Below are 11,488 nucleotides of genomic sequence, written 5' to 3'. Positions count from 1 at the left end.
AAATGGAAAAGTATTTTTGTATAATTTTTGTAATATATTTATAATATATATATATTTTAATTATATATATATATATATATATATATATATATATATATATATATATATATATAAAAAACATCGTACCTCGATGTAAGTTTTAATGGAAACCTTAAATTTAAAACCATGGTAAGAGGAGTTATCAATACATAGTACAGTCATTCAACAAATGTCTTTATTTGTTTTTTTGTTTTTTTTCAGCCAACGCAAGCGTCTATGGGAAATGTTTTCATTTGTGTGCTCCCAAAGTTAAATTTAGTTCATGTAAACTACAAATCCCAGGATAATCAGCTGAGGGTGACATCATCATAACAACAAGGCGTGTGACGTGTTAGGAACAGGAAGAACTGTGGCTTGAGCCTTTGCTGAAACAACTGTAGAGGTATTTAACAAAAAATGACCTATATCGTAGCAAGTTTGTTATTGATGGTGTACTATTGCTAACGATAGGATATTTAATGCCGTTTGCCATGGACCCTTCACAGAATTTAGCGTGGGCTAGTTATTCGTGTCTGTTTACAGCATGAAAACACACAGTACATTGCGTCGTTTTGCTATTCGATAAAATCGTGAACAAAAGGTCCAGAGTGACAACCAGTAGTGTATAGTTAGTGTGTTTTTAAGTTATTAATTTGTTCAGGATCCGGGAGTTTTGTTTCGGAAATAGATATTGTCAATGGTCAGCTTCTCAATTTGTTGTAAACAGTTTGTGTGTATAAAACACAGACTCGACCCGGATTTTCTTACTTGAACCTGCTTCGGAACCCGAACCCATACATTTATTTATTTGTTTGTTTGTTTGTTTGTTTTTAACAATAACATTTTTCACTTTCTCTAAAATGAAAGCATTTATAATGGAGTGCACCGAATGTGATTCCGATGATTGATATTCCATAATTGGCAGTTACCGATTCCGATACAGATCTATTATTATTATTATTAATGCAATTGTAAACCATCACTTGAAATTGTAATTTGACACATGAAAATGTATTTAAGTTTTAAACTAGGCACATCACAATTATAATTACGAATACAGTAGGATTGTTTGCTGAAATTGCAGTTACAATTGCAAATCTATTGTGTTCACATACAATTACAATTATGCTGCACTAGTTGCAATTATAATTACAATTACACACAAAGAAATAGCTACACACACTAACATGTTTACTGTGTTTAGTGTACAAAGCAGTAATCAGAGGTACACAAATTGGGTCACTGAAAGCGGTTGAAAATACGAGAAGAATGTTCAATCAATGTAAAACACAACATGGAACTGTGAATGATTAAGCTTGGAAAGGTGTGGAATTGTCAAGGTTCCATTACAATTTGTAATTGACCACAGATTTGGTGACACACACACTATACTTTATTGTATGTATTTTGATGGTTATGATTTGGACAGAAGTTAATTTAGCAACACAGTGGTAAAGCAATAGCATACGTTTATAAATCTGAGTTTTCAAATTTGAAATCTGTTTTTTGAAAATTGTATTGCATTATATATATACAATTTGAGACATGAAATGCAGCGCAGTTACAATGAAGAACTAGTGGACTGCTGTAAATAATAGACAAGCTTATAGTGAGAAACGTTTTTAATTTGAAATATGTTAGTACATCAATACAATAAGACTAGAAACAGTAAATAATAATGTGCTTCTCCAGACTCCTGTTACACATAACCAGACAAACAACACAGCATATTGACTATTCTGAATAATTTCTTATCAAGATCATTTTTAATATTTGTGGAAATTACAGTTACAAAGTAAAAATGTTTCTATAAATATATACTATAGGCCTGTTTAATCAATAAGACCTGAAGAAGAAGAGGACTTTACTGTTAATGACTACAAACGTTTTCGTCAATATTCCATTAGAACCCTAATGCAGTATGCTCAGAATTCCAAATGGACACTCATGGTAGCCTTCAGGCTTCAGTATCCCAGCGGTGGACGATGTTGCATCGTGGGTATTTTCAATAGCCTAATTCAGGAGTTAACAACGTTTCAGAATCACGCCCATCACAGTGAAGTATTTGCCAAATTTCATCTTATCCTGTGTACAAATGTCATCCTGTGCATAGAACACTTAATTCTAATGTTCAAAAATCAAAACAAAACACACACACAGTTTTTGTAAAACAAATCATTTTATTAACTTCAGTCTTTCTTAAAAATGTGTTTACAATTTTTTTTATTAATACTGTAATCGTTGTATTATTAGAATGCTCACGGTGCCCCCCTAGAAAGCTTGCCACCCCTCCCGTGCTTCTCCACATGAGAACTTTGAGAACTTGCAGTTCTTCATTGATCATTTAATATTGGCTGTAATGTTGGCCTCATCAGTCTTAAAAGTTGCATCTTGCTCTGGTTACAAAAACTTTAAAATTTTTGTGTGCGTAGTGCATCGCAAAAATGTAAATAATTACCTGGATACATAGTGAGGTACTGGGGCGTTACTCCCTCTTGCTCCAGTGCAAAGTAAGGAAACATCTGTTAAAAAACGTTCTGCACATGAGTAAGTGGCTAGCATATTCACACAGAGGTAATGCAGTAAAGTAAAACCTATAATCAGCAAGTAATCAGAAAGTAGTAAATGCATAGAATTAGGTGAAGTGTAAATGTACCACTTTTTCACGGCAAACATTAAAGGTTTAGATTAGGAGTTAAGCTAATTTAGAAAACAATTTTTAACAACCCCCTTTACATTTCTACAACTGCTGTCGTTTAGGCCAGTAAATGTAGACATTGACAGTTAATTTTCTTTTTCTAGAACTACTATTTTGTCAAGGATGGCCTACGTTAAGAGTGGCTGGCTTCTTCGTCAAAGTAAGTTACAAGTAAATAAACAGTATTTTGCTTAGAAGCAATTTATGCTTCTGAGTGGACCAAATTTTGGGTATTTCCTTCATATGTGGTTAATGATACATGCCACCCACCAGGAGAGCCTGTAAATAGGTCCTACAAAAAAAAAAAAACATTGAATTGACATAAGCAGTGGTGGCCAACCTGAGAGCTGCAGGGTGTTCTGATTTTTGTTCCAAAGTATCTCTAAATTACTTAATTGAACACATTACTACTTATAAATTGAAACTTTATTGGTTAACTAGTCAACATTAAATTGTTCCAACTCTTTAGAAATTGGTGATTAAGGGTTACCTATAAAACCTTCTGGATTGTGGTTCTGCAGGACCAGGGTTGGCCACCCCTGACATAAAGGGTCGAGCAACCCCATTCTGTCTACCTGAGCTGGATTGATCCTATTGCATGTGCTTCAAAATGCTTGCAATGAAATGACCACTGTGTAATATAAATTATGTTTACTTAACCAGAAGACAGAAATAACACTTACAAAGTAGTCACAGGGCCATATTTTTCAAGGTCTTTATAAATACGCTGAAATGCAATTTGCACCATGTTTTTGGAAAAAGAAATTAAGCCAGTCAATCCTTAAATGAACATTCATAGTTTGTTAGATATTTGACAACTGCATTTTGGTGCATAAACTTTGATAAATTTGTCCCATCTTGGGTGTAATAGATGTTGATCATTGATGTTAAATGGGTGGATTTTTCCAATTGATTTTGAACTCTTCTAAAAGTACGGAACTTAGCAGAAACACTACCCTAGAATTGTCAGGGTTCAGTGATCAGTTTACACTTATAAAGTAGAAAGCACTGGCAAGGAATAAATTTTAACCTCAAAACCCTTTCCACACAGATGCAGTGTCTTTTAGCTGTTTATGAAACAGAACCTGATAAAAACGTTTTAATATTACTGTGTTGGTAAAAAATATTTGACAGATATACATTTTTACTTCCATCTTGAGAACCACAAATCTAAATGTTGAATACGTAAGGAAGCAAGCTAGTTTACTGAGGTCACAGTTCTTGGGAACTGCTTGGCTAATTTTGTTAAGACTGCATAGGCATTTATTTCAGGCATTTATTTCAGGTAAGCTATTCAATATGTGTTGCTCCAATAGGTTATAATAATGAACTGTATCACCATACTGACACCTGGTTCAAAGAGAAATTGACGACTTGCAAAGCCAGTTTCTGTTTTTGATGAAACGTTGCACGGACAAGTGTGAAAATAAATCTTTCACAAACTGAATGGGAGTCATGGTGCCTTTTTTTTGTCATGACTAGACATGAGGGGTATGTATGTTATTCACATGCTGTGTTGTTATTTATAAGTGTTTGTTTGTTACCACAGGTACCATTCTACGGAGATGGAAAAAGAACTGGTTTGACCTGTGGTCCGATGGCCGTCTGGCTTTCTATGATGACCAGCATCGTCATGACATGGAGGATAAGATACACATGAAAGTGGACTGTATCAACATCCGCTCTGGGGACATGTGCCGAGGTAAACAGTTATGACTGGAGAGCTCAATGCGTGGATTTGATTATTTTGTTCCCAAAGACTAAAACAAGAAAAAGAAACTTGCAAAGATGTATAAAATATATTCCTTTATTATTAGGCCTCTCTTTGCATGGAGCTTGAATGAATGTGCAAATCTCTACAGCTGCTGATATCTCATAAACCATTTCAGCTGTCAGCTTCATATTTTCAGTGTTATGAAAACTGCTCTGTTAAATCTAACAGCACCCTTCACTGTGACCAGATGGCTGCAATATTGGGCAAGATTATCTGTTTCAGTGCCACATTGCTTTACCTGTGGCTATAAAAACGATGCAGATCTTTTCCACATATCTGTTGTACTCAGCATAATTGGAGTGATTTCCATTATGACTCAGTAATTGACTTTGCCATTTAATTAATGCAGCAGGAAAGTTGTGATGTGTGTATAATTTAGTATAAAATTCAACATTGGTATTTATCAGTTGGAGGGGATTGTGCATGGATGCAACTGATTGTGTAACACCTGTCGGTGTTGACAAATGAAATGTCTGAGCAGTGGCTTTCTGTCCCCAGATTTCCAGCCTCCAGAGGGAAAGGGGAAGGATTGTTTACTGCAGGTGGTGTGCAGAGACGGGAGGACCATCAACCTCTGTGCCGAAAGTGCGGATGATGCTTTGTAAGTCCTCTACATGAGATCCAATCACCCGTCTGTATTTACTGTAGGGTTATAGGATGGCAAACCTCTCTGTATGCGGATAATATCATCACAAGTGCAAGTGAATGGGCCGATGCTGAAAACCTGTTTACGTGCGGTGAGTGCTGATATACACAGACCCTACTATATTATTAATATGCAGTTTTTTATTCATTACCAAGCTTTATTTAGTCTATTGCTTTTTTCATTGAAAAAGGGGGAAAAGGCTGATGAAGCCAATATTATTAAGTGGCAAAACCCTCTGATTATCTGAAAGATCCAAGCAGTCTATAATATAGCAATACAGAATGGTGCCTGAGGTTTGCGTTGTGATATACAGTTGATTCTTTTACCTTCCTGATTAATATTTTAATCCAAGCCCCAGTTGGTGGTAATGTCAGGACAGTTGTTTGCAAGCAGTCTTACTGACATATAGATATATATTGCTAATCTTCAAAACAGTAACAACCATGTACATAAAATGGGATGGACAAAAAACACAGAAACCCTATCAGTATGTTGTTTCTCGAGTGACCCTGGTTTGATTATCCATGCTTGTATAGCATTCGAGACTATATTTCTATGTTATTATTTTTTTAAATCACCCAAAAAGGTTAGTAAAAGGCATTATAGGGTTAACTAAATACATTTATTTTGCATCATTTATACACTCCCTGATGGCAAACAATTAAGGTAAATAAACTCATTCTGTGGGTGGGCTTTTGTTAAATGTGCTCAATTATTTAGGGTGAGGGTTCATATGTGTATGAAAATGTAAGAAAAAAAGAAGCTGCCTCAAAGTGAACTGGTCTGTTTTAATTGCAGGGCTTGGAAGATGGCTCTTCAGGATTCCAGAGTAAACATGGTGAGTAAATGTTCCCATGACTCAGTGTGTGTTTGCATTTCTTTATCATGTTCATTTTCACCAAAGACGAGCCCCTTTTAGACTGTTTAAAAGGCTTGGCAGTAATTTAATCTGAGACATGCTAATCATTTCCTGCACATTATATTACCAATGCTAGACTTGTTTACATACATGGAAACATATATTGGACATCCTGTAGCCTACAAGAAAATAATCCTCATGGTTATATCATGAGATGAACTTTTTAGAAAATTTTCCAACTAGTACTGCAGAGCACTGATGATCATTAACACAGAGTTTTTCCCCCAAAGAACTGTAGTAATTTGAGTGAATGTTAAGAACAATTTATTATATCCCACAGTTTATAAAGATAGTCGTGGTGCTTATGTCACACAAGCCAAATGGGGTGAAACTTGGTATTGGCAATCCTTTACACTTGTTTTAAGGGTACCAAAATTCAGGCCATGGCTGCAATTGGCAAGAATGGTTATCTTTGTTGCAGATTGATTGTCTGATATGACTGTGCAGCCATCTAAAGACATCTCTGATTACAAGTTTCAGAAATCTGTCAGTGCAGCCCTTCACCTGGGGTCTCTAAACAGTATTGCGTTTCGAGAAATGGAGTCCCCATGTCTCAATCACTGCACCATTCGACTTAAACAAAGATTTTAAACTGTTCTTCTGATTTTAGAAGCAGGACATTTAAGCATGGAAAAACTAAACTTTTAATAAATTCTCTGTTTTTTTTTTTTTTTTTAAAAACACCACCACAATATTACAGTCCCAAGAACAAGTTGGTATAAGTATCAAATATCAGTTATTTGAACTATTATTTTCTTTGTGTAATCATTAACACTGTCAACAGAGAAAAAAATACTAGATTTCCACTGTATGGTACTTCTTACTTTTAAAGAACGTGATATTTCTTGCATCCACTTTTGTTGAAGCAGGGGGGAGAGGTTTAGACATGATTCTGAGGGCTCTATTGAGGACGCAGGGGTTCACTAATCTTCTCAGTTTAAAAGTCCCCAGGATGTGATGACTGAAACAGAAAATGATAACCAAACAAGAAGAAAAATACATTAGTTAAGATAACCCTGCTATTAGCTGTTCCCAGTCGTTCTTTAATTTAACAATGCAGCAGCCAAAAGGTGATCATTTGATAAGTGAACTGGTGCAAACATTGTGATGAACTGCTTAATCAACATCTTTATATTGTACCCTATAAAATATAAGTGTAACACAATAACTAGAGGGATACAATGTTTATTGTAATATATTTTTTTTTAATTTTCTTTACAGACATCAAATGGCTCTCCTCTTGGATTTACAGAATCCACTTTTGCCTCTGCTCCACCCCCCTACACTGAGTATGCAGCACCTGTTCAACAGGTAACCCACTAAGTCTGAATACAACAGCGAGGGCTAACATACAAACTGAACGACAGACCTGTAAGTCTTCCTACTTGCTTGTATTCCAGGTTTACAACTATGATCCTCATGGAGCGTATGGGCCAATGCCACCTCCTGGCTCTCAAGTTGTTTATGCATCGAATGGGCAACCTTATGCAGTGGCCTACCAGTATTCATACCAAGGTACAGTATTTATTGGAAACAATATTATATATAAACAGGTTCTGTGGTTCTGAGAAAATTTGTTAACTTTTGCTGGGCAATAGTGGTGTAAAAGATGGCAAATGGATTGAGAGTCTTATGTACACAAACCACATTGCCAGTTCTAAACGGAACAGCCCGACAGAGCCTCGCTAGACTGTTTGCAACTGGTAACTACAGCAACCGAACGTATGGTATAAAGCTAAAGATGTTACCTGGCCTTAAACACTTTCTTTCAAAAGACATATACATATCAATGTTGTATTTTAATGTTGAATATGTGGTTTGATTCTTAGGGCATTACCCACCACCAGGAGTAAACCAAGTGATTATTCGAGAGCAATATCGTGATGACACTGGCGACGTCGCGATGGGCATGCTGGCCGGGGCAGCAACAGGCATGGCACTTGGATCACTCTTCTGGGTCTTTTAAATATCACAGTCCAGTTAGCAGTGGCTTTGAATTGTAGAGGCATTGTTCATGTGATGTAGAAGTGAGTTCCTTCGTCTGTGCTAGCACTCTTACCAAAGCCTTTAATGTAAAAAACACTTGCACTTTCTGACTAGTTTTTGCATACACTCCTTTTAGTACTGATTCTGTGAATGTACTTACAAGAAGTTAATAAGTAGTTAATACAAATGGAAAAGTAATGGTTTGTTTAGTAAACTTTCAATAGTATAGTACTGTCTGCATTTCTTTTTGCATGCCATTAACCCACTCATGATGTTTGTTCTTTACTACAACATTTTTTTCCTTGTTTTTTTTTATTTTTTATTATTCTTTTTTGCTTAAAGATGGTTTTCTGAAGTTTGTTTTAGTTTTTGTTCCCAAGATATTTAGTTTTCAGTATACATTCCTTTCTCATGACTAGAAATGGATTTAAAAAGTACAGGGATATTTATTTTATTTTCATTTTTGTGTGTTGATTTTTAACACTCTCTTTATAATTAATCTATATGGGTTTTGGTATTTTTTGTGTGGTCTAATTTACCAGAAAACTTTGAGACTTCAAAACAGCTGCAGTGTTGTTTTTTGCTGCTAATTAATACAATTTCTTTTAACTTGTTTAATCAGTCTGGTGTGAGATGTAGCAAAGACTCTCATAACACACTGCACCGTTTAATGAGGTCAAATCTAAATCACTTTGTTCAGGTCTTGGGTTTGTTTATATTGTTGAGTGTTTCTTTTGTTATTTTATTGTTTTTTGTATCGGCTTTCGAAAAAAAAAAAAAGTTTGTGTACCCTGTTGGTCAGGTTTTCAGTTCAACATGTTCCTCTGTTTTGAAAGGGAATTCGGACAGACCGATTAGATGTTGCAGCATTTATCTGTAATACTGTTTTACCTGCTGCTTTCTGGTTGTCTTTTGTCTTCTTAATACTAAGTTCCATTCCATATGAAACTCTGTTTTTGTGGTTTAGTGTTGACTTTTACTACATTTCTTGTGACCAATACTTATCTAAAATTGAATTATGGCTTGGTTTTTACTTCTATAGACTTTGGAACTCTCCATGGTATGAAAATAGATTGGTCTATGTGAAATAAGTTTGTTTTATGTATTTGTTGGTAGGGGAAACAGTGCCCCCAGATAGTTCTAGTACCATAGCCATCTAAATGTAAAAACGAGGACAAGAAATGGGTAGTCAGTTAGTGTATTCTGAAAGGATTTTCATTTAGTTAAAAGTCCAGTATATTTTAAAGCAATTTGACAAAAAAAACAAAAAAAAAAAAAAAAGTTAAGGGAGGTACTATTCAGTAGAAGACCGTATTAGAAAGATCATTTTTAAAGACGAGAGATTAGAGATTCTTTCTAAAAGTAACCAGAGAAACCAACAGTTTGCCTGTGTGTGGCAGCTTTATTTGAAATCATCACTTGGTTACCTGGCATATGTATTATTTCTCTCGTAACAGACTTTTCTTACATGTAACTGTTTGCCTTATGAAGAAGCCTAAAAATATGATGACCTGTCAAATTTTGATATGTTAAATGGTCATTTAACATTACAAGGAGGAGATCTCCTTTCCACCTTAAAATGTTTAACTTGAAAACAAAAAACAAAAAAAAGTGTCTACTTTTGTGCCAGACTGACATGTTTCATTTATTTATTTTATTTATTATAAATTATTTATCACTTCGGATAGATCAGTTGAGATCAACATGTTCATACCATTTCATTTCTTACTCATTTAATAAACTGTTATATTACATGTTTTCTTTATTGCTGTTTCTGCTTAAATCCTCACACAGTTTAAAGAGTAACTAGTGGGGTGCTGGAAAACATAGCGTTATACATCCCCTCTTGTTGCTACAACTGTTTAAATAACGTACCTGTATTTGTTATTTTCATTGTTAACATCCTGACAACTTTTTACACTTAACTTTAAAATCTGTTTCAAAGCTCTTTTCAAAATGGCCGCTCTAGTGCGCTGGGGTTTGAGATCTGTCCCCTAGTCTAAGTCATTGCAGGATTAAAAATAAAAAAAAAAAGAAAAACATGAAAGTGCTCTGGCTTTTCTGTTCTGTACCACGTTATGGCTCGTTATTGCTGTGTTACCTATTTGACAATGTGGACAATAATCCTTACATTTACACTTACATCAGTGCACTAGAGCGGCCATTTTGAAAAGACCTTTGAAACATACTTTAAAGTTGTAAGGTACGTTATTTAAACAGTTGTAGCAGCACGTGGGGACGTGTAACTATATTTTTCAAAACCCCGTAATTACTCTTCAGTAATACTGTTTTTCATCCTCAGGAACTGCTTCTGAAAAGACACTTTGCCCTTTAATTTTATTTATATATTAATTATATGATGTTCACTGAATGCAACATTGCAGAGGGGCCATCTACATTATTACAGTTACACCCCCTTAACGGTAATCCTTCTCTCATATCTCAGTTCAGAGATTCAGCTTTTCGGAAGCAGCTTCCATTTAAACTATCAGTGGAGTACATCTCTTTATGATTTATTTAGGATTCCTGTTAACTGATTCCTGTCAAACTCTTGCTTCTGCAGTTTTTTTAACCAAATAAAATCCCCACGATTTAAGGGAAATTCAAGTCAAATCAGTTGGATGCTGGTAAGCAAGAAGGTAATAATTGATTTTTGGAAACAGGGTATGCTTTCAATGTGCTGATTAATTGTAACAGCTTTTTAAATGTTCTAAAAGTAATGCATTTGTCTCGCCAATAAAAAAAAAAAAAAAAAAAAAATGAAAACCTAACAGTCTCATCATTGAGAGTTGTCTATTGGTTTCGGTGGGCTGCAATGCGACACAGCATTTTAATGTAATATAGTATGTTCTGTGGAAGACTAAGTAGGACAGCATGTTTAAAAGGGTTGGGATATTTTGGTAGGACAGCATGTTTAAAGGGGTTGGGATATTTTGGTAGGACAGCATGTTTAAAGGGGTCAGTGGATATTTTGGTAGGACAGCATGTTTAAAGGGGTCAGCGGATATTTTGGTAGGACAGCATGTTTAAAGGGGTCAGTGGATATTTTGGTAGGACAGCATGTTTAAAGGGGTCAGTGGATATTTTGGTAGGACAGCATGTTTAAAGGGGTCAGCGGATATTTTGGTAGGGCAGCATGTTTAAAGGGGTGTGGATATTTTGGTAGGACAGCATGTTTAAAGGGGTCAGTGGATATTTTGGTAGGACAGCATGTTTAAAGGGGTCAGTGGATATTTTGGTAGGTCAGCATGTTTAAAGGGGTCAGTGGATATTTTGGTAGGTCAGCATGTTTAAAGGGGGCAGTGGATATTTTGGTAGGTCAGCGTGTTTAAAGGGGTCAGTGGATATTTTGGTAGGACAGCATGTTTAAAGGGGTCAGTGGATATTTTGGTAGGTCAGCGTGTTTAAAGGGATCAGTGGATATTTTGGTAGGTCAGCATGTTTAAA

At 35.4% G+C, this 11,488-nt stretch overlaps 1 protein-coding gene across 1 annotated transcript; it reads left to right on the top strand.

Moving 5' to 3' along the window:
- Positions 1-317: 317 nt before the first annotated feature.
- LOC121322933 (pleckstrin homology domain-containing family B member 2-like) lies at positions 318-8,281 on the top strand. Its single transcript, XM_041263563.1, has 8 exons — positions 318-421; positions 2,821-2,876; positions 4,266-4,418; positions 4,989-5,091; positions 5,935-5,974; positions 7,277-7,366; positions 7,456-7,570; positions 7,885-8,281. The coding sequence occupies exons 2-8, from the start codon at positions 2,840-2,842 to the stop codon at positions 8,019-8,021; spliced, it is 675 nt and encodes a 224-aa protein (XP_041119497.1). The 5' UTR covers positions 318-421; positions 2,821-2,839; the 3' UTR covers positions 8,022-8,281.
- The last annotated feature ends 3,207 nt before the right edge of the window (positions 8,282-11,488 follow it).

The sequence above is a fragment of the Polyodon spathula genome, chromosome 11, assembly GCF_017654505.1.
Source record: "Polyodon spathula isolate WHYD16114869_AA chromosome 11, ASM1765450v1, whole genome shotgun sequence".
In the NCBI taxonomy this organism is placed as follows: domain Eukaryota; kingdom Metazoa; phylum Chordata; class Actinopteri; order Acipenseriformes; family Polyodontidae; genus Polyodon; species Polyodon spathula.
Note: the sequence above shows the minus strand (reverse complement) of the source record. Positions and strands in the feature narration are given on the sequence as shown.